Source organism: Filicampus tigris, chromosome 17 (assembly GCF_054856515.1).
Source record: "Filicampus tigris isolate MCC_2025a chromosome 17, RoL_Ftig_1.0, whole genome shotgun sequence".
NCBI lineage: Eukaryota > Metazoa > Chordata > Actinopteri > Syngnathiformes > Syngnathidae > Filicampus > Filicampus tigris.
Window position 1 is genome coordinate 3,525,458 of NC_141233.1, and position 23,131 is coordinate 3,548,588.

General features: G+C 42.5%; 1 protein-coding gene across 2 annotated transcripts in view; it reads right to left on the bottom strand.

The window, feature by feature from the left end:
• Window positions 1-6,993: 6,993 nt before the first annotated feature.
• nrip1b (nuclear receptor interacting protein 1b) overlaps window positions 6,994-23,131 on the bottom strand; it is a 49,565-nt gene continuing 33,427 nt past the window's right edge. The window contains exons 2-3 of one of the 2 annotated variants that reach the window (XM_086012947.1): window positions 12,638-12,818; window positions 6,994-12,517 (exon numbers count right to left, since the gene is read on the bottom strand). In XM_086012947.1, the coding sequence (XP_085869073.1) occupies window positions 8,872-12,480 (3,609 nt within the window). In that variant the 5' untranslated portion in view covers window positions 12,481-12,517; window positions 12,638-12,818 and the 3' untranslated portion in view covers window positions 6,994-8,871. Of the gene's footprint in view, window positions 12,819-23,131 lie in introns of both variants that reach the window. The other variant, XM_086012946.1, reaches the window with a different exon arrangement.

The following is a 23,131-nucleotide window of genomic DNA, read 5'->3' on the forward strand; positions in this document are numbered from 1 at the left end:
ACAACCACATCAGCTTTGTACAATGAAAGGCGCTGAATACGAACAAACAAAACACAATTCCATTGACATGCCAACGGTTAGCATCGATAATCACAATTTATGAAGCAACAAATAATCAAATACAAATGCTGGAACACATGTAAACAGATAATGTAACAATAGTCAAAGGTATGTATTATTTATCCTCTATATAAAAGAAAAAAAAACGGCTAATATAGCATCTTACTGAGTCACTTACATTAGTAGTAGATGTGCTACCATCCCTGGCAAAAATTATGTAATCACCAGTCTCAGAGGATCTTCATTCAGTTTTTTAATTTTGTTGAAGAAAGAAAAAAAACAAAAGCAGATCCCAAAATCCGGACAAGTACAAACAATGTTGGAAGGTTGTTGAAGGCAAGCATACTGGTAGCCCAAAGATGACATCAAAGCGTCAAGACAGCCTCAAAAAATGCACACATTTACGTTGACATTTTGGACACTTTTCTTATCCCATCAATTGAAAGGATGTTTGGGGATGATGAAATCATTTTTCAAGATGATAATGCATCAAGCCAGAGAGCAGAACATGTGAAAACATTCACTTGACGAAAGACACAGAAGGTCAATGTCATGGGCTGCAAATAGCCCCGGACCTCAGTCCAACTGAAAAACTTGGGTGGAAGTTGAAGAAAATGGTCCATGACAAGGCTCCAACCTGCAAAGCTGGTCTGGCAAAAGCAATCAGAGAAAGTTGGAGCCAGATTGATGATTAAATGCTGCACATGTATTGCTACCATGTTAAGTGTTTAACTCCAAAGAAGAAGCAAGCAAAAGTGACTGCTTAACTAAAGATTTGTGCTCTTTTTGTCATATTTTCCCCATACGCAATGTTTAAAGAAGTGGGGGGAGCAAGTGAGGGCGGGGAGGTCACACAGCTGCAAGCCAACAGTTGATCCTGTCCCCGGAAACAGGATCGCCCCGGTCAGGTCAAGGAGTTGTGGCAAAAAGGTCCTGGCCCCTGGAGAGAAGGAACAGACTTCACAAAGAGGTACATCTTCAAAAGCTAAGCCTCCCCATCAGGGGAACTGGCAAAAAAAGGTTGGGAAAATAAACCAGTTTGACCTCTTTTTTCAGAGTCAGAGTTTCCCCAGGTGTGTGGTTTAAACTCTTTCACTGTTGTCTGACTTTTAGATGCAGATTAAACACTCATCCAGGAGTTCAGGAGATAATTTTTTATCTTATGTGAAACAACTTTTTCAACAATTTAATACTGCAGTCTGTCAAAAAAACAAACAAAAAACAGGATAACGTTGCTAGATGAATGCAAATAAAAATGTTTTTTTATTCCATTCATCGATAAAATAATCAATAGATTAATCAGTCATTACAATAATTGTTAATTGCAGCTGAATATTTAATTCCCAACTTGGTTTGAACCAATATGTCCATACAAATAAAAGTTGAATTGGTGTACAGTATATTCCAAGAAGTGGCCAGTAAAGGGGTCAACAATACTATTATTTATTTTACTATTATTATTTTGGTGATTGATGTTTGCAGTCATATAGATATGCAAGTGCACCTAATTGTGTGTGTACATTGTGTTTTCATTTACAGAATATGATCAGACAACCTATAAAACACAACAATCTGCAGCGTGTGTGTGTGCACGCAAACACTGTTAAGACATGTATTATATGAATATAAAATGAAGTAAATAAACCTTAAAAAACAGTTTATATAACACGTGAGGTTCAAAGTTCATATTGACACAAGGAGTGAGATGAGGACAAATGTGAGCTAGCTACCACCACTGTAGCAACTTTGGACAAATGTTAGCACTGGGTCGCCTAGCTAAATGGCTTAAGTGACTGAACAAAGGAAGGCACTGTTGTTATTAATTTCAAGCATGCATATTATTTATCCAACTGCGAAATGAATCTGAATAAACCGCGTCTGTGCGCAGTGAGGGCGGTCGGGGATCTACATATGCGCATGTGTGCTGGTCTTTTGGCCACAAGCTGAGGTCAGAGAATCCAACGAGAGTGCATACGGACAAACAGTCAATTGTCAAGTTTTACACATTGACCTCAGGTTAAACTTGTGACTCCCTCCTTTATGTTTGCCGCCGCTTCAGCAATTAGAGGAAATCAAGAGGTTACTGGTGGTTCAAGCTTGATAAGAATCTTGAAATGGAGAAGTTCATAGAGGAGAAGGGTGACTGGGAGTTTAAAGAGTGCAGTCAGTCATGGGGAGGATTAAATTTAAAAAAAAAGAGGAAGTCAAGGCTGAAGGGAACTGTGCTGCTTTTTCAGAAGTGCACTGCAGACAAAAAGCCGTTTGTTTGCTCACTGGATTTTACATTCAAACCAAGTAGCTTGAACACCACCGTGAAAAGGTCTCGTGTGAAAGACGCTTTGTCAAGTAGCCCAGCACAGCACGTATGACCTTCTCCACTACTCCAAATAATTAATCATGCATTTACTTTACAATTATATGTTTATTTTAGGTTATAAGTAAATTGTTTAGTGCGGCAAATCCTCAGGCTTTCATCGTACATGTGTTGACCTCCACGTGTCCTCCCTCCCTCCAGTGTCTTTCCTGCCTTTGTTAACATTCAGCACTAGCGGGCAGCAGTCAATTCAGGAGCCGTTGTTTTGGGAGCGAATACAGGACATCCTCTCACTTTACTTTAATAAAGACACACAGCTTTCGGTGACAGTCACTGCTTGACTTGGATGTCCTTTGAAATAATAATCTTTATTATGGACGCCTGAGTCTCACATCCAAGGTACAAGATATCCAAAGTCCGGGCCGGGGGCCATGTGTGGCCTGCCACGGATTCTAATAATGAATTAAAAACATGGCCTGCATCAGAAGGTTACGAAGCCCCTAAGGTGACATGGACGTTAAAAAAAAAAACCTTTGCCTTCCCTCGCAAAGATTGCGAGATGACACTGTGGGAACGTTTTTTGTTGTTGTTTTTTTTAATGCACGTTTATGTACTTCGAGGTCAGTTCGGCAGCTAGCCTAGCCTCTAAATGCTCGGCTGTTTGAGACATGACAGTACGTCGGAGATGGCAAGAATCATGGAGGAGGACCTGGAACGCTTCTTGCGGTCAATAGTTGTCCTCTTATGTTTAGCACTCGCTTCAGGTGTCTTTCGCTTATTTGGAAACCGTGCTTAGTATCAAGAACTGATTTTGTGTCTTTGTAGTTCAAGCGAATTTCAAACTAATTTCAATTAAACTCGCCCACGAGTGAAAACGTTCCATCTTTGTTGCTTTCGTTTACCCGGAAGTACATAAACGCGCATTAAAAAAAAACAACAAAAAAAACGTTTAATTAAAAAAAAAAAACTTGTGTTATCTTGCAATGTTTTTTGCAGGGGAACGCAAAGTTGTTTTTTTTACTTCGATGTCACCTTTGGGGCGCCATAGATTACGCAACAAACTTAAACTATTTGAAGATCTTTTTTGTTTCAGACCACATGAGAAAAAGTTGAATGTTACAAGATATCACACCTTTTAATATTATGTAAAAAACTACTGTTTTCAAATTTAATGTTACAAAGCATGGGTGTTCGTAGCTGAATTTTGGGGGTGCTCAAGTACCCCTAAATTGAATCCCAGCACCCGTATAATTCATAATTTTCCCTGACTCTGCGTGCCTTATTGTGTAATTTACTGTTTCCCTGATATTTCCCATTTTTCACCCCAGAAAAACCCATTAATTTCGAATAGCACTTCTAACGTTTCCCATTTCCACCATTCCAATTTCAAATTCACAAAATTCAACTCACATTGGTAAAGCTTTTCAACACACCCACAATTCTCACTTTCCAAAAATTCAACTTATTCACCCTCATAAAAAAAGCCACAAAAAGTTCACCATTCATTCCCAATTGCAGATTCAACACCCCAGATTCCTACTTCCCACACATTCAACTCAATCACTCTTAAAAGAGCCACACAAATTTCACTATTCATTTCCAGTAGCCCAGTGTTATTGCCCCTTGGTCTCCCCAGTGCGGCCGCCATCTTGGGCAGGGACATTAGCTAGGCTGGGGATACTCACCCCGAGGTCTCCCCAGTGCGGCGGCCATCTTGGACAGGGACATTAGCTAGACTGGGGATACTCACCCCAAGGTCTCCCTTGTGTGGCGGCCATCTTGGGCAGAGACATTAGCTAGACTGGGGATACTCACCCCGAGGTCTCCCTTGTGTGGCGGCCATCTTGGGCAGGGACATTAGCTAGACTGGGGATACTCACCCCGACGTCTCCCCAGTGCGGCGGCAATCTTAGGCAGGGACATTAGCTAGACTGGGGATACTCACCCCGGCGTCTCCCCAGTGCGGCGGCCATCTTGGGCAGGGACATTAGCTAGACTGGGGATACTCACCCCAAGGTCTCCCCAGTGCTGCGGCCATCTTGAGCAGGGACATTAGCTAGATCGGGGATACTCACCCCGAGGTCTCTCCATTGGGGCAGCCATCTTGTGCAGGGACATTAGCTAGCTTGGCCTCACCTGGTGTGGCGGCCATATTGTTCAAAAGTATTAGGACACCCAGAATTGTCATCCCCTGGTGTCCCTAATGAAGTGGCCATGTTGTTCAAAAGTATTGGGACACCCAGAATTCTCATCCTCAGGTGTCCCTAATGGAACGGCCATATTGTTCAAAAGTATTGGGACACCCTGAAGTGACCCTAAGTGACCCCTAGGTGACCTGGAAGTGAACTCAATTGACCCGGAAGTGACCCAAATGACCTGTAAGTCACCCAGAAGTGACCCAGAAGTTAAGTGTTTCCTGACTTCCTCTTTTCTTGCTTCCCTTCTGTTTTTTATGTCCTCATTCCAGGCGATTGTACATCATTCGAGGTCATTCAACTTCATTCAAATTTATTCCACTTTATTCAGCTTCATTCCAACGCATTCCGCAGTTTCTTTTAGCTTCCTTCGCCTTCACACACAATTTCTCCATAAATTGCAAATCTCTAGTTTGCAAAGATGAATATAATAATACTGCCTTCCAGTGATATACAGACAGAATAGGCTTGTGGTCTAAGTCGTACATACGCATAAATCACAGTCGTAGTCGCATAAACTTGTCTTATGTGGTCCATTTCTTACCTATTACCATTCAGTACCTTACCAACAGTCTTACCATTACCAGTCCTCATTGTTTAAATTTAATTGTAGCTTGTTGATTGTTTGGTACATGACATTATTTCTATCTAGGAAACAGCACCACTTTCCCGTTTGAATTGGAATGGGAGAAGCTAGCTGTGATCTCCTGTGTGTGTTAATATTGAATCCAAAGTTCTACTGACAAGCCAACTGATTGAATGCCCTTGACCAAAAAGTGTTATGCTTCTCTTCCATAAATGTGTAATTGAAAGTGTGTTATAATGTAATGTACAAAATGACTTGAAAGCATTTATCTTGCCTGGCCGGGAGTTCATTACCCCTAAACCACTGATCCTGGAATTGGCCCTGCTACAAGGTAGTGTTTTATTAAAAGGAAATTTTAATTTGTTTTTAAAAGTTAAATTTGAAAATATACTTTTTCAATGTTACGATATATCACGTTAAATACGCACGATACCACCAAGTGTTTATTGAAACGCTGAGCCGCGATTGGTCGTTAACTGCGCCCTGCGTAGTTGTGTTGTCATTTTCAGTCAACAGAAGTGAAAAAATGGCTGCCCCTGGGTGGATTTTGCTGCTTAACTCATATTCCACAAACACAGTATCAGAATGCTTAGTATAGACTAGTGGGCCTGAATAAAACATATTATGGAAAAAATGTGTTTTGGGTTGACTTCTCTTTAAACATTGCTGTGCTACAGTGACAAAAACATTTATGTTGATAGGCAAGATTTGCAGATGCTATCTCTAAAATACATAGAAAAGTAAAGTTACAAGTTATGAAGCAAAGACCAGCCTTTTCCAAACATTTTTTTTTTAGACTTTACACTACAGTTTTATGCATGGCTGATGTAACATCAAATCTTGGTTACGGCAGAGTAAATACTTGTCAGCCTCTGTGTTCCCATCTCGGCCCAGGCCCTCCTGTGTAGCTTTTGCACGTTTTACCCATGCTTGCATCAGTTATCTCTGGATAGCTCCTACATTTCAAACACATGCATTTTAGGTTATTTGAAGCCTTAACGTTGTGAATGTGTGAATCACAATCAGCTGAGGCTGCAGCTCACCTGCGATCCTAATAAGGATATACCGGTAGTTGCTATAGCAGTGTTTATGTAAAATTTTACGCTAACAACGAAAAGGAAGAGAGTGATCACATCCGTGGGTGGTGAAAACGATGCCAACTTGGAATGCCAGTTTTAGCGCTGGAGGTGAACTTCATTACATAATGTAAGTTTGCTTCCACAGAGTTAGCTTTAGCCAGCTAACATGAACACAGCACACTTTGAAATCCTCTATTTGTCAAAGATCTGTGGTCGCACGACCGGTCCATCTTCGTCTTATCTTTGCTCCTTCCACGCAGAGATGTACGTTGACCATTTGTGAGCAATGACGGACTTTTTCCACAAAAATTGTGCATTTGCCATCTCAGACAGCCAACATCCAGGACTGATCGCCATCCAATCACAGGGCATGTGGAGTAAACAAACATTCACACTTAATGGCTTTAGTCTTCAATTACCCTTACGTTACTCTCAATTGTATTGATTGGATGCAAGTAAACGTAGTCAATGTTTTCAAATATAATTTCAACTCACGTTTTATTATCAGCATTGCATTGGTTTGTGCTTAGCTGTTGCGAAGTAGTTGACACTGAATCAACAGCACCCATGTTTGCAGGCAAGTAGTGCCTTGCTGGCTTCAAAACATGATTAAGCAACAATCAATTCCACACGATTGACAATCAAATTCTTAATGTTCAATTAATCAATTATGCCGCTCACTAAACAAAACACCCTTGAACATGAGCCAATCCAGCTTCTGAAAGGCAAAGTAGAAAAAGTGGAAGACATTCTAGGTCATGCATTTTAGAGCTTTATTTCAGAGATATCAGTGCAAATGAACACCAAAAAATGAAAACATAAAAAACGAATTGTTTCAGGTCTTCACATGAAAAAAAAAAATGAACCACCTTTTTTTTGTATTTGCAGCTACAAATTCTTAGATGCACAATGCGACTCTATGATTGTACGTCAATTCTTCACTAAAGCCCTTCCACAGAGCTTCGTTAACCAGTAACAGAAAGGAAAAAAAAAAAAAAAAATCACAAAAATATTCAATGCACATTTATATTCTTCACATATTTTTCATCAACTTGTTTAACAGTCTGTGGTTATTTAAAGACTGCATCTTCTCAAAGAAACTCTCTGTGTGATTAAAAAAAGAGACCTATTTTTTTAAGACTTAACATTTTCCCCCATCACCAATAGGGATACACAGGTAGTTCCCATGCGTCTGCATGCAACAGGCAGCAGTGAGGAGTTTCAGACATTATTACACAACACAGCGCAGAATAGATTATCATTTACCACATAGACACATGCAAAGAACAAACCATCCAACCAAACAAAAAAAAAAAGATGGGCATATCATCCTCTTCCTTTGTATGTACACCGGTACGCATATAATTCATATTTACATATCAGCGCAATAAAAACTAGGGTAATATCTTTGCTTAAACATTACAAAATAGTCATCTTTCATCCTGAAAGTACTATTTACACAAATACATTGAAACATTGTGAAATTGTATCAACAACTGAAGAGACAAGAGTATGAATATGTATTTAAAAAGATCACACTACTAAGTGGAGAAAGCGGCCTGTGAAATGAAAATGAAAAGATTACAGTCTAGTCAATGATTTGAAAACAACCTGTGGTCTTCTCTTCATTATCATGCAATTCTTTTTGACATTTTTATGAATCAAGAGACGACCACAGAAAGGTCTATAAAGCACAACAAGTCAAGAAATGGAGGGGGAAATCACTAGCTGTCAAATTCTCAACAGATAACAATACTGACATTTTTATCACATGCCATTTAATTATTCTGTAAAGGACAAGGAGGATTTGGCTTCAATAGTGCAAACTCTGGGTGCTCCTTGAGAAGAAATTAGGAGTAAAAGCCGATGTGCTTCATATTCAAACTTTGTGCACAAATATAAATGGTGCGTGTTCAACTGGGGCGGTAAGCTTAGTTTTGCAGATTTTGCAGAAAACCACACATGCGCCGTGGTACCAATTTACTAAAAACTACACAATCTGCTAACACACTTCCCTGAATTTGCACTGTCGAAAGTTGAAATCAAATAAAAAGAAACCATTCAAATTTCTGTTGGCAAAATCCTACTGTCATTATATTACAATTCACTTTGAACCTTGAGTTAACGTTCAACAAGGCTACTGTATCAGCTGCGGTGTGAATATTGATTTAGCTAAAACTGCTGGATGAAGAAAACAAATACAACTGCACTGAGCGCTACCATTTTTTGGAACCGTCATTTTTTTATGGCAGGCAAACACGGAGGTGATGTGTTTTATGAAAGAATCAGATGAAATCCATTTTTATTTTTTTTACTGTCAAATCAGAAGTGTAACATAATTGTAGCGAATGACAGGGTAATGGAAAGAATAGATAGAATAATAATGATATAAAAGGCCTGAGCATCACTGGTGAGTTATTTTGTGAATTTTGGTTGTTTCAGTAGTTAATTTAGCCAAATATAGATCTTTGTAGTACTGAACGACTTAAAAGAAAGCAGTGTGCAATTTCAACTAGCATTGTTTTTTTCCTTTGTCATTTCTCGCTCTCTCTAACCAATTTGGCAAGCAGTTGAAAAAAAATAAACATACAAAAAAAGATTCAATAATTCATCACATTATATTTGATAATACAACTTCTATTCAGATGACTGACTCAGCCTCTGGTTGTCCTGGCTGTGCTTGTCATTGCGGTTGGTTGCTGATTGTGGGGTGGAGCTTTGTTCATAGGCATGCATGTCACTGATTGGCTCTTCTTTAATTTTCACAACAGACCGAGGTGCTTCAGCCTGATTGTTTACCTCCTTTCGGAGTTGAACACTGCCCTTCTGCAACATGTAATACAGGATAGGGTTGGAACGTGACAGCCGAGGAGATTCCGGATTTGAGTCACAGCCCTCATCGCTCTCCTGACTATTCCATTGAACGGGGCTCTCTGGCTCCTGTTTGACAAGATTCGGTGGGTCTCTTTTGTGTGTACCTTGCCATGGCGCCGGATGATGACCCCGGGGACTGCGGAGAAGGCTATCACTTGCAGGAGGGGTGGGCAGTGTTCTGACGTTACTCGAAAGCCCTGAGTTGAGCGAACCGTGAGGGTGCCAGCTGGGCAGGTGGAGGAAGCTGTGGTTGGGGGCAGGTTGACTGAGGATGTTGCCATTTGCCTTGCCATTGGTCTGCAGGAAGGAAGGGCTGGATGCCCCACGGTGCTGCTGAGACAACTCTTTCAGGCAGTTGTCAGAGAGCAGCAACTGTTTGAGCACATTGAATCCCCGACTCTCTCTGGTAAAAGTGTCTCTTGGTGGGCTTCGGGTTGGAAACTCCTCGTCTTTCAGATGCTTCTGCTTGTCAGGCGTCACGTGAGCACCAGGAGTGGTAAAAATGTTTGTGTCACCCCTTTGAAATGCTCTCGGAGACTTGGAATTGTCCAAGCTGTCAGTCTGATCAGAACATAAGCGTCTCTTTTTAGGACTGGGGCTTGGGTACTCTCTCTTTTCCTCTTTTACCTGTCTGGTTTGTGACTCAGTCTGCAAAACAGCACTAGTATAGTACGTAGTCGTCTGATGTTTCAGCAACTGGCTAAGTAGACCATATTTTGCGATAACCTCAGCTGGTCGATGTTCTGTTTTTAAGTCCGTATCTGACAGGGGGCTAGGTTTTTCAAAAGTGGTCTGCCTCTTTCTGTTGATTACGTCCTCAGACATGGCAGAAGATGGCCCCACCCCCTCCTCTGTTTTGACTCTTACATCAACAGCAGAGACGTCAGTGCTATCAAACATGTTTGAGACACCGGGGCTCCTGTCATAACTCCCACCTTCCAACTCTGCACTCCTCCTGCCACTCCCTTCTTTGCGGCCAACTGAAGCTGTAGTTGAGCCTGCTCCAAGAAGAAGCTGCAACACCGTGCGCCTCTCCAACAGGTTCTCTATCTGTGAAGGTGGAAGAAATGTTTCTTTTCTATTTAAAGGAGTGCCACTTCCTGCAGCTATGTCAGAGAGTGGGGTGGCGGTGGTACTCCTGTTAATAGGAGCATTGAGTCTTTCCAACAGGGATAAGGGCCTGCTGTTATCAAGCTCTTGACTCAAACCTTTGGCAGATGGGATTGGTGGGGAGGATGAAGCAATTCCAGATTGAGCCAGATTTTGTAACAGTTTACTGGCACTGAAGGCGGGCTCTGAAGCCTTCTCAGCAGGGAAGGCTTTCGACTTGCACAAATCCAATGGGCTTGACTGGACCTGGGGAGAGGGAGGGTGCGGGGACAATGTACCGCTTGGGTCCCGACTAAGGGAGCACGTAGGCTGATTTGGGGCAACAGGCTTATCTATTGGGCTTTTCGTCCTGGACTCCTCCCAGGAAACAAGGCTAGGTTGACTTCGAGACATGGTGGCCATAGTTATATCAAGTGGTAAATCCTCATCTGTGTTCTTATTTACGATATCGTTATTTCTGCGCTCAAGCAGAAGCTGCATTAGTGTTACCTTAGACTGGGATTTTAGGTCAGGGTTGAGTTCATGCTCTTTGCTCTTCACCGTGTTTGCTCCTGATGGCTCAGGCTTCCATTTTTTTAACAAAGAGTCTGTGAGTTTGTCCAAGGAGGAGGTAGAGGCAGATGAAGAGGAATATGAAGAAATAGAATTGGAGGCAGAAGAGACAACTGTGGGCAGCGGTGAAAAGACTGCATTAGTGGGTGGAGCAGAAGAATGACAAGAGAATGTCGTCGCATTGGAGGATACAGTAGTGGTCGAATTGGATACAGCGTGTGTAAAGGGGGAAAACGAGGCAGAAGAGGAACAAACTGTGGAAGGTTTTGGCCCTGTGTCTTGTTTTTTGGCCCAGTTTCTCATCGAGAGATCCATGGGAGAGCAACTTGAGTAGGAAGTCTCTGCATCACTGCTGTCCTTGGTCAGGCTTTTCTCATGGGTGGAACATTCACTATCAGATGTGACTGAAGAAGAGCCGCTAGGTGGTAGAACGCTACAGCTATCCTCCAGGTGTCCATTTTTTGTCAGTTGCTTCTGATTGTTGTGGTTGTTGAGCAATAGCAACAGCAAACTGCTGCATGTTTGTGGGGGGCGAGTTGGTCGTGAATCAAAGCCTCGCTTTTCCCGAGGGGGTTGGCTGTGAAAGGGGCTCAGAGTATGTGGAGGAGTGGGTGACGAGCTTTGGATGTGCCCACACAGCAAAGGGGGACTCTGTGGACTGGACAAGGCCAACCGAGGGAGTGTTGTTGTTAGTGTCTTTGTTGTTGTCACTCCATTTTGGGTTGTTAAAGAACTTAGTGTCTCTGGAGTCTCTGGCAAAGTCCCGCCCACACTCTGAGGCCTTTTCTCAAGGCCATGTTGCTGGTTTGCCATGGCAGCGAGTCTTTCACTGGCAGATCTTCCTGAGAGCTGGGCTTTGAGCGCATGCTCTCTGGAGTATTGCTGGAGATGAGCTTCACTGGACAACAGTAGGGCTAACTGACTGCAGGCAACACTGGGCTTGGGTGAAGGGGCAGGACTGGAACGTATTTTCACCATGTTGGCGACAGCCTTCAACCGGTCTGCACAGGATACTGATTCAGGAGCTGTAGTGGCAGAAGGGGGTGTGGCGCTGTGTGCTGCCCGGGGTGATTCTGGTGGTCTGTCATGACTGTGTCCCCGACGACTGTAAGGGGTGTTGCTGTGGTTCTGAAGTTTGCTCTTTCTCATTAAGCCCTTCAAGCGGCTTGAGGCTGTCCCATACACAGGCAGTGGCTCTTTATCTGCAGGTGGCGCAGTGGAAGGAGAGGAACACTCACTTGGTGGCTTGTTTGAGTGCTGAGACATTGCCACATTCTGAAGCCGTGAACTGAATGACTGAAGCAGGGAAGCCAAAAGAGTACTCTCCCCACCATGAGGAGACTCCTCCTGTGACCCATTTTGCAGGCCTCCCGCTTGGCCGTTAAGCTCCACTGGTGGTGAACTCAAACAGTGGTTCCCTGGATCATTCCAAGCTCCAGAGCGCAAGAGGCGAGCCTTCTTCAAGTGCTGTGAAGCACCCATGGTTGGTCCACTGTTTCCAGCCTTTGGAGCAGTGGGGCCATGAGTAGGTAGCTGAAATGGACCGCCCACCTTGTCTCCCTGATCTTGGTTGCTGTGGGCAGCCTCGGACCTCCTGCTTGCCGTGGCCCCAGGCCCGGCCACCACTGGATGCATCAGTAAACCTTCCAGATAAGTTAAAACAGCTGAATCCTTGTGTGTCTCAGGGCCAGGCTCCTCCCCATGAGTCATGTTCAATACTAGGATCCCCTTGTATGGTTCAGCAGCGCTACAAGGAAACAAATGTCAACTAAATCATCAGGTTGACAGTGCCGTGCACTTCTCAAGTACCTAAAAAATTGTGACCACTCTCTGGTGGACACATTCAACACAGGGGTGAAACACCAACCATGGTTACAGATAATCCAGGCAATACTGGATGCCTTTAAACGCCATAGGTTGTCCGAATGTCTTCCTCTATCTTTCCATGAAGAACATAAGGAGTCAGAGGAATATTGCTGGAAAGATGTTTTCACATTCCATGGCCCTGGGTGTCAGTGGTAAATCTTTGCACATCTCACATGGGGGACCTATAAGAGATGGGCAGAGACAAAGAAAATGAGGAAATTATTAAAAGCAAGAATTGGCACACCATTACATCCCATTCATTTCACCACCTTGTCTGCCACCTCTTGTTACTTAGCAACATTTCAGATTGACTGCCCCACCACCCCCAACCTCACAGTTACCCAATGGATGACAAATGTAGATTAGTTCTGATTGGATCCAAATTGAAAATTCAAGCCCACTACTCTGAAAACAGGTCTTGAGACATAAGCCCCTCAGAACGATTTTGTTCAAAAAAAAGAAGTGCATGGTGAAAGATGTGAATAATTTCTTGTGCATCTTGTCATTTCAGTGGATTATCCCCCCTCACCACCTCCTGATCCTTACATGAGCAGCATCTCACACCATGCAACCCTCAGTCTACACAAAGAAGGATGCATCCGCCCACTCACCCACTAGCATTATGTTCAGATGTATGCATAAATGTGTATAAGGACTAAGGTTGCATGGTTTCCAAGTACTAGAAGAGTACAGCAATACCTCACTGTCAACATTTATATGATAACATTATTTTTATTACCGGTACTTGTGCAGCATATAGAAAAATAGGCTAAGTGTGCTTCCTAAAGGATGTTTATTAGTCTCTCCAGTAAAATGTGTACATTATTTGTTTGTGGAAAGAACGAACGCCGTACTGATTCTGACAGCTAAAAAAAAAAGAGACTTGTGCAATTTATTAAAGCATCAAAATGTTCCATCAAACCACAATTTCCTCTGACGAAAGCCCACTAGTTTAATGTTAACATAAGAAAAAAAGAAAATGACAGTATGTTTATTTTTTTGTTTGCTTCAAAATCTTTGTTGTTGAATTAGGATAGTGGACATGCATTGCACACGTGTCCATATTTAAGAAAACATTTTTGTCATAGATCTGGTTACAAAGTGTAGGGTCCTAGTCCTACTGTATATGGCGCTGCAGTATCACTGATAAAAAAAGTGCGGTGCCCTCCATTATTTAAGATGCCCAAACCTGAGCTAGACTGTATGTGAGAGTATATGTACTGTACGTCTGTGTGATGTTGCTGCACTCATCATTTCAGTACCTGTATCAAGGTACATTCTACAGGTTTACAAGTGGTATTGGTATTTAGAATTCTTATATTGTGGTTACACTAATAAAGACAAAAATGCATACTTCCCACCACAGAATGTTGGGGGCAAGGGCTCGTATTTATCTCTAATAACGCATGGACAGCAATGAAGGCTTCAAGTTATCTCTGTTTGGCATGTGTTTATATCAGCAAACAATAGTGAAACATAAAACTGATGTCATGTGACACTTGTTCATTTTGAACACACAGAAACAAATACAGCGAGAGCACTTGCTGACCAAGCGTGCGTGTGTGTGAATAATCTAGGACGTGCATTGAAGGACTTCAAGGTGGATCAACGTGGATCAGGAGTGTCCGTCACACAACACCACTGTTAGGGGGACAGAACCAGTGACACTGGATGTGCCAGTTACTATGACAGTGTCAGTGGCGCAGCCCTGGGAGACCTCATCACTGAACCTTGTCAGCATGGTTTCCATGGATATAGAACACCTTCAACAGTCATGGCCACCTCCCATAAAGGTTAATTAATACAGAGTTTCCACCTCGCTTCAGCTGTCCTCACCTTAGGTGTCTGCTGGGTGGACCAACATAGTTGGTCACACGACTGGACAGCAGTCCTTGACCATGACCAAAGGTTATGGCAACCCATGCAGTTGCCAGTCTAAATACCTAACAGAAAATGCGAGTAAGGTTCAAAACAACAATGTGGTGAACTTTTACTCCGGTTGAAATCCACCCCCACAAACACAGGTTGTCATTACAGTAAAGGTTAACAAGGTTGTCCTTTTAACTCCACCTTGAAAATGAGCTGGGATTAGAACTTGGATTTAAGTTGGGAGCAATTAAGTCTGAGTAGCACTAACGAAACAATCTGGTTAGCAATTTGTATACCTCTACGTAACAAATATACATAATCAACAAATGGGTTTAAGCACAAGGTGTAATAATGTATAAAGGAAAAAAGGGAATAAATAAGGCCGGGCCACTGGCATCAATTACTGATAAAGGCCATCTTTAAGATGTTGACCTAAATCTGATGACAACAAAAGCCAACCTGGTCATACTGCGCCATCTGACGTCTGCTGTCATGCTGCTTAGATACACAGGATTAGGGCTATTTTCCCGCCAGTGAGCTTAACACAATTTTAATAGAATGCCTCCGCAACCACCATTTGATCCTTACAGCAAACGTGCCCGCACATGTATTTTCAACTTGGCTGGAAGGTATATCATGATTCATTGTCTTGTTTCAACCGGGGGAAATACAGCTAATCTTGCCAACTGTGGTTGACCTTGTCTAGATTTGTTTTAAGAAACGTTAAAAGCAAGAAGATACAGGAGCACAGGAACACTAATCCAGCTACTGCATCCAGTGTTGCACATAATGTATCAACAACTGTAAAAAAAAAAAAAAAAAAAGTAGGTATCTTTGGGCTCTTGTGAGATTCAAAGAGCCCCAGCTGGGCCATGAAAAAAACATGTTTTTCAGTGACAACACTCAGTTAACTAATTCATTACATTAATATAGGGAAAGCTGTCCTCTAACGTCTATACTCAGCGCCTAAAGCATAATGCCTCCTCTTTTCCTCTCTCATAGCGTGCGCTGCGTGTATTAGTATTACATTATCTCCCCTGGTGTATACATTGAAAATGACCTTCCACATCCGTTAACATGTCACCTCTTTGGTAGTGGCACCCAAAAAGCCTGGCCGGCGTCTCCTCCCACCCATGGGACGCCAGAGCACCGACAAACTGCTCTACAGTTTAGGGGTGATTATCCATTATCCTTGACAATGTCGGCCAATGACGGAGAAGGCACAATTCTAAAGTGATTTTTTTTTTTTCATCCCTACTCTCTGCCACATAAATGTGATAGGACAAGCAGAGCAATGGGGAGGGCTAAAAGCTCCACCAAGCCTGACTGGATGCCTCTTCATCTAGTTTTCTTTCCATCGTCTCTTATATGTAAAAGTAACTGAACAGTAAAGGTCACAGAACCTTTAAGTGCTTCCAAACATGAGACACCAACATGAAAATTTGACACAGATGGCACATATTAGATCTAAGAACGTGACCTTCACTCCCCCTCCACATGACCTCCACATGAAGATACTTGCCTACGCAGTCTTTTATCTCAAAATAAAAAAAGTTCCTTAATGACCTTCATTGTCATGAACAGTAATCCATTTAAAATGTAGGAGAGCAACCAAAATAATTATAAGGGAGCGGAGCTGAAGTAAAGTCTTTAAAGTCAAGGTCATTTATGTAACTAAGGCTTTTGCACTTGATCCAACAGCTGGTGTCCATAGAAAAGCTCTCGGCGTTAATAAAAAGTGACAATGCTGCCCGAGCAGTGTACTAATGTCTGACACCAGCCTGGCAGATGTGTTCTCCCTGTTGTTTAGGGGAGTCAAGGTTAAAGGAATTTTAAAAGGAGAGGCGATGCCTGAACACCAATATATCATGTAATCTGCCGCCCATCCCTGCTGCACATACACAACAATGTAGCCCACTTACACATGCAGTGTGACCGCTGTTTGCAAATTCAATATGGCGGGGCATGATTAAATAAGGCAAAACAGAAGCTGCTTGACCAAATGCAGTTCTTGAAAGAGTGAGTGCACCAGAAGGAAGTTGAATTAAAAGCTCTTGTTCACCTTGAGAGGCGGTAAACAAGAGAATACCTAGGCAGCAAACAGCGGGAGAGCTTGGAGAAGTAAATGTTTTTGTAGAAAGGTCAATCAGGACAAAACAACACAGAAATTCAATCCACAGGCAAATGCATGGCTATACAATGAAAACCAGAGCACCTTGATCTACTTCTGAGTAGGTATGTATCGCAAAGCCGTGCTTTCATATAGAATTGTATGTTTTTATTTGACTTGGACCAATCAGATGCAACCTTACAAGCACGTCACCATTCAATAGGAGAACAGTATCTGGGAGCATTGTTGTTATCCTTTCGGCTTTTCCCCCCAGGGGAGCAAACACTAAATAACATGAAAAAGTGTATGCATGAAAATAATTATAAGTTAGATAAATTAAGAAACTGAGTCTACTTATTTTGCCACATGAAAACAATTGATTTAATTAGATTAAAATGTCAATTCTTTAGGTAGATGGTAAATATCGCAATAATATCGATTTTGCAATGTCCAACACCCATATCGCCTAAAGAAAATAATAAGTTATAAAAAAATTCAAAGGTTTATTAGGCACACGTGGTTGACAGAGGGGAAAAAAAAAATGTATCCAAAAAAAGAGTGCACACTCACTTGTTCTACTATAGTTTGAAGCATACATTGACACACATACACTCACACACGCTACTGACAAGACGCTGTGGGTGGCATGCGGCCCACTCCATTCAGGAAGTCCAAACAAGGGCGTAGTTTACGAGCTCCTTAAATGAGGCTCTTTCATGCTCAGGTTATGGACAGGTGTCATACTGATAAACAGGAGCCAATGCTGATCAGATATTACCAAAATATTATTGAAGTATAAAGTTTGTGAGGTCGATTTTTTTTCACTTCATCTGAACCCCTCCGTAGGAAAAGTACTAAGATTAAGGGTAAGCATTTGGCAACTGATGCATACAGATGAGTCATCTGAATGGGACCCAGCCAGTAGTGATATCACAGACCCCCAAATACTTTCCGCATACATTCTTTGACCGGTTTGGAAAGATATGTTTACAAAAGTATTTGTATCTATAGTAAATATTTGTGTGCCATTTGTAAGACCCACCCACGGCCATTTCCTGAGTGGCTGCAAATTAGTGCATCAATTAAACACACACACATTCCTTCTTAATGAGCCGTAGCTGGCATCAATCGCTACACGATTTATTCCAATTGGGCTCCGAGGTTATCTTTTGCTTACATCGTCTTTCCAAAATGGTGCTCATTTCCCTTCTGATCCAACACAAATTTTCCATTCGTAAACACCAGGGCTGGAAATAAGAACAACCGCTTGCCCCATAGCCAGCACGCCAAAAGACAAGACCTCGGCATTTTGATGTAGACTGCAGCAGTGCTTTCTGAGGGAAATGGGCCACTTTGCAATTGAGATCAAATGTCCCACTGCCAGGCTGCCCTGAAAGCAAGGTAGAACCAGCTAAAATCCTTGGCCTTTAATGAATCATTTTCATAATATCCTTGGCATTAGCCCTTAAGAGGCCTTTTGCCATGAGTCAGCAAGATGTCCATCTTTATGAGTATTGCTTTTTCCTCCCTTTTGCTGTGAGTAATTTGGGATGCGCTGAAGGAGTATCCAATGCGACAGAGGTCTAGAAGACAGAAAAAGATAAAGGACATATTTCTTCAATGAGTTTGCCTTTAAGAAAAACCAAACTCCTCTTGACCTTGTTCCGTGTGACGATAAAGTATGATTACGTTTCCTACACAGGTTTGATTCCCAACAAAATGTATTTAAGTCTCACAAAAGAGTCGGCGCTAGTTTAAGACGCACTATTTTATAATGTTAATTAGTTCAATTGGATACATTTAACCCAATCAAGTATGTAACAATTACGGGTAACCTCTAACAATAAAGTATCAAGCAGCACCAGTCCAGCTGGCAACGAAGAGCTGAACCCAAGCCAATGAACAGGAGACTTCAATCAGATTAGTGCTGTGTCTGATCCCGATTCCCGACCCAGTACTTACACAGCAGTTGCTTTTGAAACCAAGTAAAGAATGCCCTATATTTTAGACACCGGAACAAAATATGAAATGAGTATGGCATACTACACATCTGTCAGCATCTGGGTTTAATTTGGTACCTTGTTCTTTAAAGGCATGAAGAAATGGCCAGCTGATACACAACTTGGAGAGGACCCAAACTAGAAATTTATATTAGTAAATGTAGTTACTAATTTTGACCATAAAGACGAAAAAATGTGTTTGCCTAACATTAACTTTGGACACTCCAACTTGATTATGTAAGAGTTTATCATGGAGACTTGCCCTTTGGACAAAGACAAGCCAATGTCCAACGTCTCCATTAGAGACGTTAGATGTTAGATTACATTAGAGGCAAAATAAGTAGAATCATTATCCATCCTTGCCTTTGCAGAAGCATTAAATTAGCCCTTTAATATGCCACATCAACAAAGGGGAAACTCTTGATCGTCTATTTGAAATATTAGGCATTATAATTTATGACAAAACACAACAGATTAAATTAAGAAATTAAGAACCACATGGATTTCAGAATCCGTGATTTACATTACAGGCTAGAGAGTGATTTATATAATTTAGAATGCAGTAAAGTTCGCAGAAAGGAGACATTAACAGCTTTGGCTTCAATTTGCTAGAAGTCAAATACAGGATATCCTCTGTAGCTTTATGCGCTGGATGTAGACCAATTTAGCTAACACAGTTGATAATAGCCTCTGTAAAGAGAGTAGATTAAAATGTATGTATTATATCTGTATTTCTACTTTCATCAACATTTGGATGGATGGAAGACTGGATTTCTGGTGCCTTTGACCAAGGTGTATAGAATCACATTCACCAGGAGTTGAGAGGGCATCAGGGTTTTTCCTGCATTCAAAATTGAGTGGCGGCCGCCTCCAGCTAATTGTGTACCCGCCTCCAGCCAGAGTGATTGATATTGCTCAACACAGCGCGACTGATGTCCCTCTGCGGCAACAACATATTTTAACTGCAGTTGCAGCGTTCGCCACTATGGAGGCGCTAAATCAGGCCTGGCCAACCCTGGCTCTTTGCCCGGTTTCATGCGGCTCATAAAGCTCATGCGGCTCCTTTTTGCTCTGAACTTGCAGTGCGCCGCTGTCAACCCCATTCATGTCCATGTGGTGAGGGGCGGCACCACAGAATAGAGCATTGCTGAGCGACGCTGCGTGTACTCGGACGACGGCAAATCCCCTCGGATCGAAACACATTCTACTTCACGGCGGCGCAGTCGTGGCGTCAGAAAGCGCTTTCAATAGGGGAGGCGCTGGCAAGCGATTTACTGCTATTTTGGCGGACTTATTTACACGGCATGAGGACAATGGAGGAAGCCTTGATAAAGTAACAATTAAAGATACATCTTACCTCCTTTTGATTTTCCTTTTTAAAATGAGCAAAGCCTGGGCTTTCTTTTTGTAACAAAGATACATTTTGTAAACCAGTGGGAAAAGCCTCACCGGCTCCTATGTGGGCACTTCCAAATAAGGGCACGCGGTTGTGCGAACGATAAAGGGCTTGTCCGAACGCAGCGACTGAACAGACTACATTCGGCAAGCGAGATACCGGTTACGTGCATCTCACACATGCACTTTGACGCAAATGAGATGGAGGGAAAAAACGTTGAGTAGTGTTGCCTACCAAGTTCACTTTCAAAATGGGAGGGAAAAAAATAGGAGGATAATAAAAATATGAAGTTCAACAGAGGACGTTTTAACAGTTTTTGTTCAATGTAATAGCATCCCCATTAAAAAAACAAACAAAAAAAATCATGGCACATGGTCAGGATGGTAACACCTCTGCCTCAATCCGAGTGAACCAGGAAAAAAACCTGGGTATGGTGTCCGATTTTTACACTAGTGAACCAGTTAGTCAACCACTGCTCCATAGTTATTATTGTGGGAGAAAATTGTAAGCAAAAAAAATAAAAATAATAATCCACATCTTCTGCGACTGAGCACACTCGCAGTAAAAAGCAGTATCAGTTGTATCAGTATCAGCTCATTGTCCAAATATATTCAAGCCCCATGCCATTTAGTTGCTAATTATCACTTAATGCAATTGTTTATTTTTCTGTAGTCCATGGGTGAGACTCGTAACAGCACAGGTTAAATATGAAATAATAAAATGAATGTAAACTGTATGTTAAGACAAAACTGCGGGGATTCCAAGAGTGAAATTATTTCTTTCATTGGATATTTTCTTGAGGTATTGTTACCATGACTTTCACTCGTGTCAATGACACAACTACTGCTATATTCCATAGTCACCAGGCTTGACCTCCTTCCTCCTTCCATTCAAGCTTCCTCCTAAGTTGCAGTCCTAACAGTCAGATGTCTGCAATACGTATGCAAAGATATACACAAGATGATATTGTACTATGTTGGTTATAAGGGCTATACTCCACCAATTAGTTGAACATATCTGTAGCAAAACATTTTTGAAGCAACATTATTCAACTGACAAAGCAGGCATTTGATACATAATAACTTCCTTTAATTACTTTTCACTTACTTTTCAAAGTGTTCATGAGAGTTTATGGCTGAGCATTTCACAAAATGTTTTCGGTTTCAATGTAATTTTTTTTATGAAGAATTTTCTGGGTTCATTACTGTGTCAGTCACTAGAAGCTACAGTTGAGTTTTTGTCAAAAAAATTTTTTAAAAAAAAGTCTAAGAACAAGTCCTACCTTTTTCCTATAGCAATAGTACAGCTAGACAAGTAGAGGTTTACAGCAATGAACACCTTCACCTGGATGGTCCACATGAACACCAAGGACTATTATTGAGTGTTTTCCCCATTAACAGTCATTGAGTGTTAAATTATACAGTGCGGAAGACAAGGCCAGCACCCAACTGCAACCAGACTATTATTTTGTTGAAATGAAGGAGATTAAGCGGAGAAAGAAAACTATCCACTGGTAATTATAATAAAATCTGCTTAGAGGACAGGTAAAAAGAATCCTTAATGAGCCAAATGCTAACATTCCTATTCAACTGTGGTCGGGAGGCGACCAAAGACACACATCATGCTCCCGTACCTTGTCATCCTTAGCTGTGGAGGCTGATACAGGTAAAGTGCAGTAATCAATTTGCTCCACTGGCAAAAGTGCTCCTTTGGAATACTAATCAGGCTTGCGCCCTCCCCTCTTCCCTTTTTCTCACTAGCCATCCGATGTGCACCCCCCCCACCTCTCTCTTTCCTCATTCACCTTTCTCATGACTTGCCCCCCACCCCACCCCCGTGCCCCAGACCTGACCAAATGTTAAAGCAGGGCGAGCTGTCTTGCGCGCAGATAACTGCTGCCACTAATCAAGCCTACGTGCACCGGGGCATGGGATTATAAGAGCTTGCGCAGCTTGACTCAGGCAGAGAATGGTGTTACATGCACATACAGGTCAAAATACAAAGCTACAAGAAAGCCAGCAGAGCCCCAAGCACACACATGCAAAATGCAACACTAACAACAAGGTCGAGTTTGGAAGCTAATATTAGGCGAGCATTCTCTGGTTATAAAAGAACACACAGAGGAAGATAAAATCTAAATTTACTGAGCCAGTCAAAATAGGACTCCGCATGAGCAACCCATCTCTTTATCAGACATGTCACACAGTGAACTGCGGTATGTTGCGTGTCAAAATAATAAATAAAGAACAAAATCTTCTGTGAATTGACAGCCACGTATTCTGGGATATAAGGTAAACCGATAGTGTTGATCTTGACAGGGAGGGAGACAACAGCTCCCTATGAATCGGCGGGGATATTTCATTATGTAGGTAACGAGTGCCATTAATCGCTCTTAACAAGAGGACACAACCTCACCTTGGCAGTCTCACCCAACGGGGTGAGGGCATGGAAACATCTACACTCAAATTGAAATTCACCACACTCAAGGATCAACCTAAGACTGTCTGTCAGAGCTCGGGGTGAAAGTACGGAGGCAACCCAAAAGTCGTGTAGAAGCTTCTGAAATACACACTGTATATATACAGTATTATAATTATTTATTTTTTTTAAGAAGAAGATCAGAGGAGGGGCAAATACATTAACAAATCAGTTGGGTGGGGGTGTTGATGCCGCAATGCTGTGGGCTCATGCCCTTGACATACTGACATGGGCAGAGGGAGGGAAGGCAAGAGGAGGTTGGGCAGATCCTGTCATGTTACACTTGTCATTTGTCTGATCACCCACCCACCTAGCCCAGCCACCTGGCACACCCCCTCCCATCCTCGCCCCCCCCCCCCCCCCCCCCCCCACCTTTGTGCGACCTCGTCCTCTGCTGACCTGATACCCCTCCTCCCACCTGTGAGCACAGAGCCCGCCCCCGCTTGCTCCGCCCCTCTGCAGTCCTCGCACCCTGTCTTCCCCACCCCTTGTGCTCTGCTGCTCCCCTCCCCTCCCCATCCGCCTCTTTCTCCCCCGCGGCTGTGCAGCAAGGTCAGGCAGGTCACAGTGTCCTCATCTGTAATCCGCTGCCATTCGTCAGCAGCCCCAGCCCAGGAGGAGAGAGAGGAGAGCAGGCGCTAC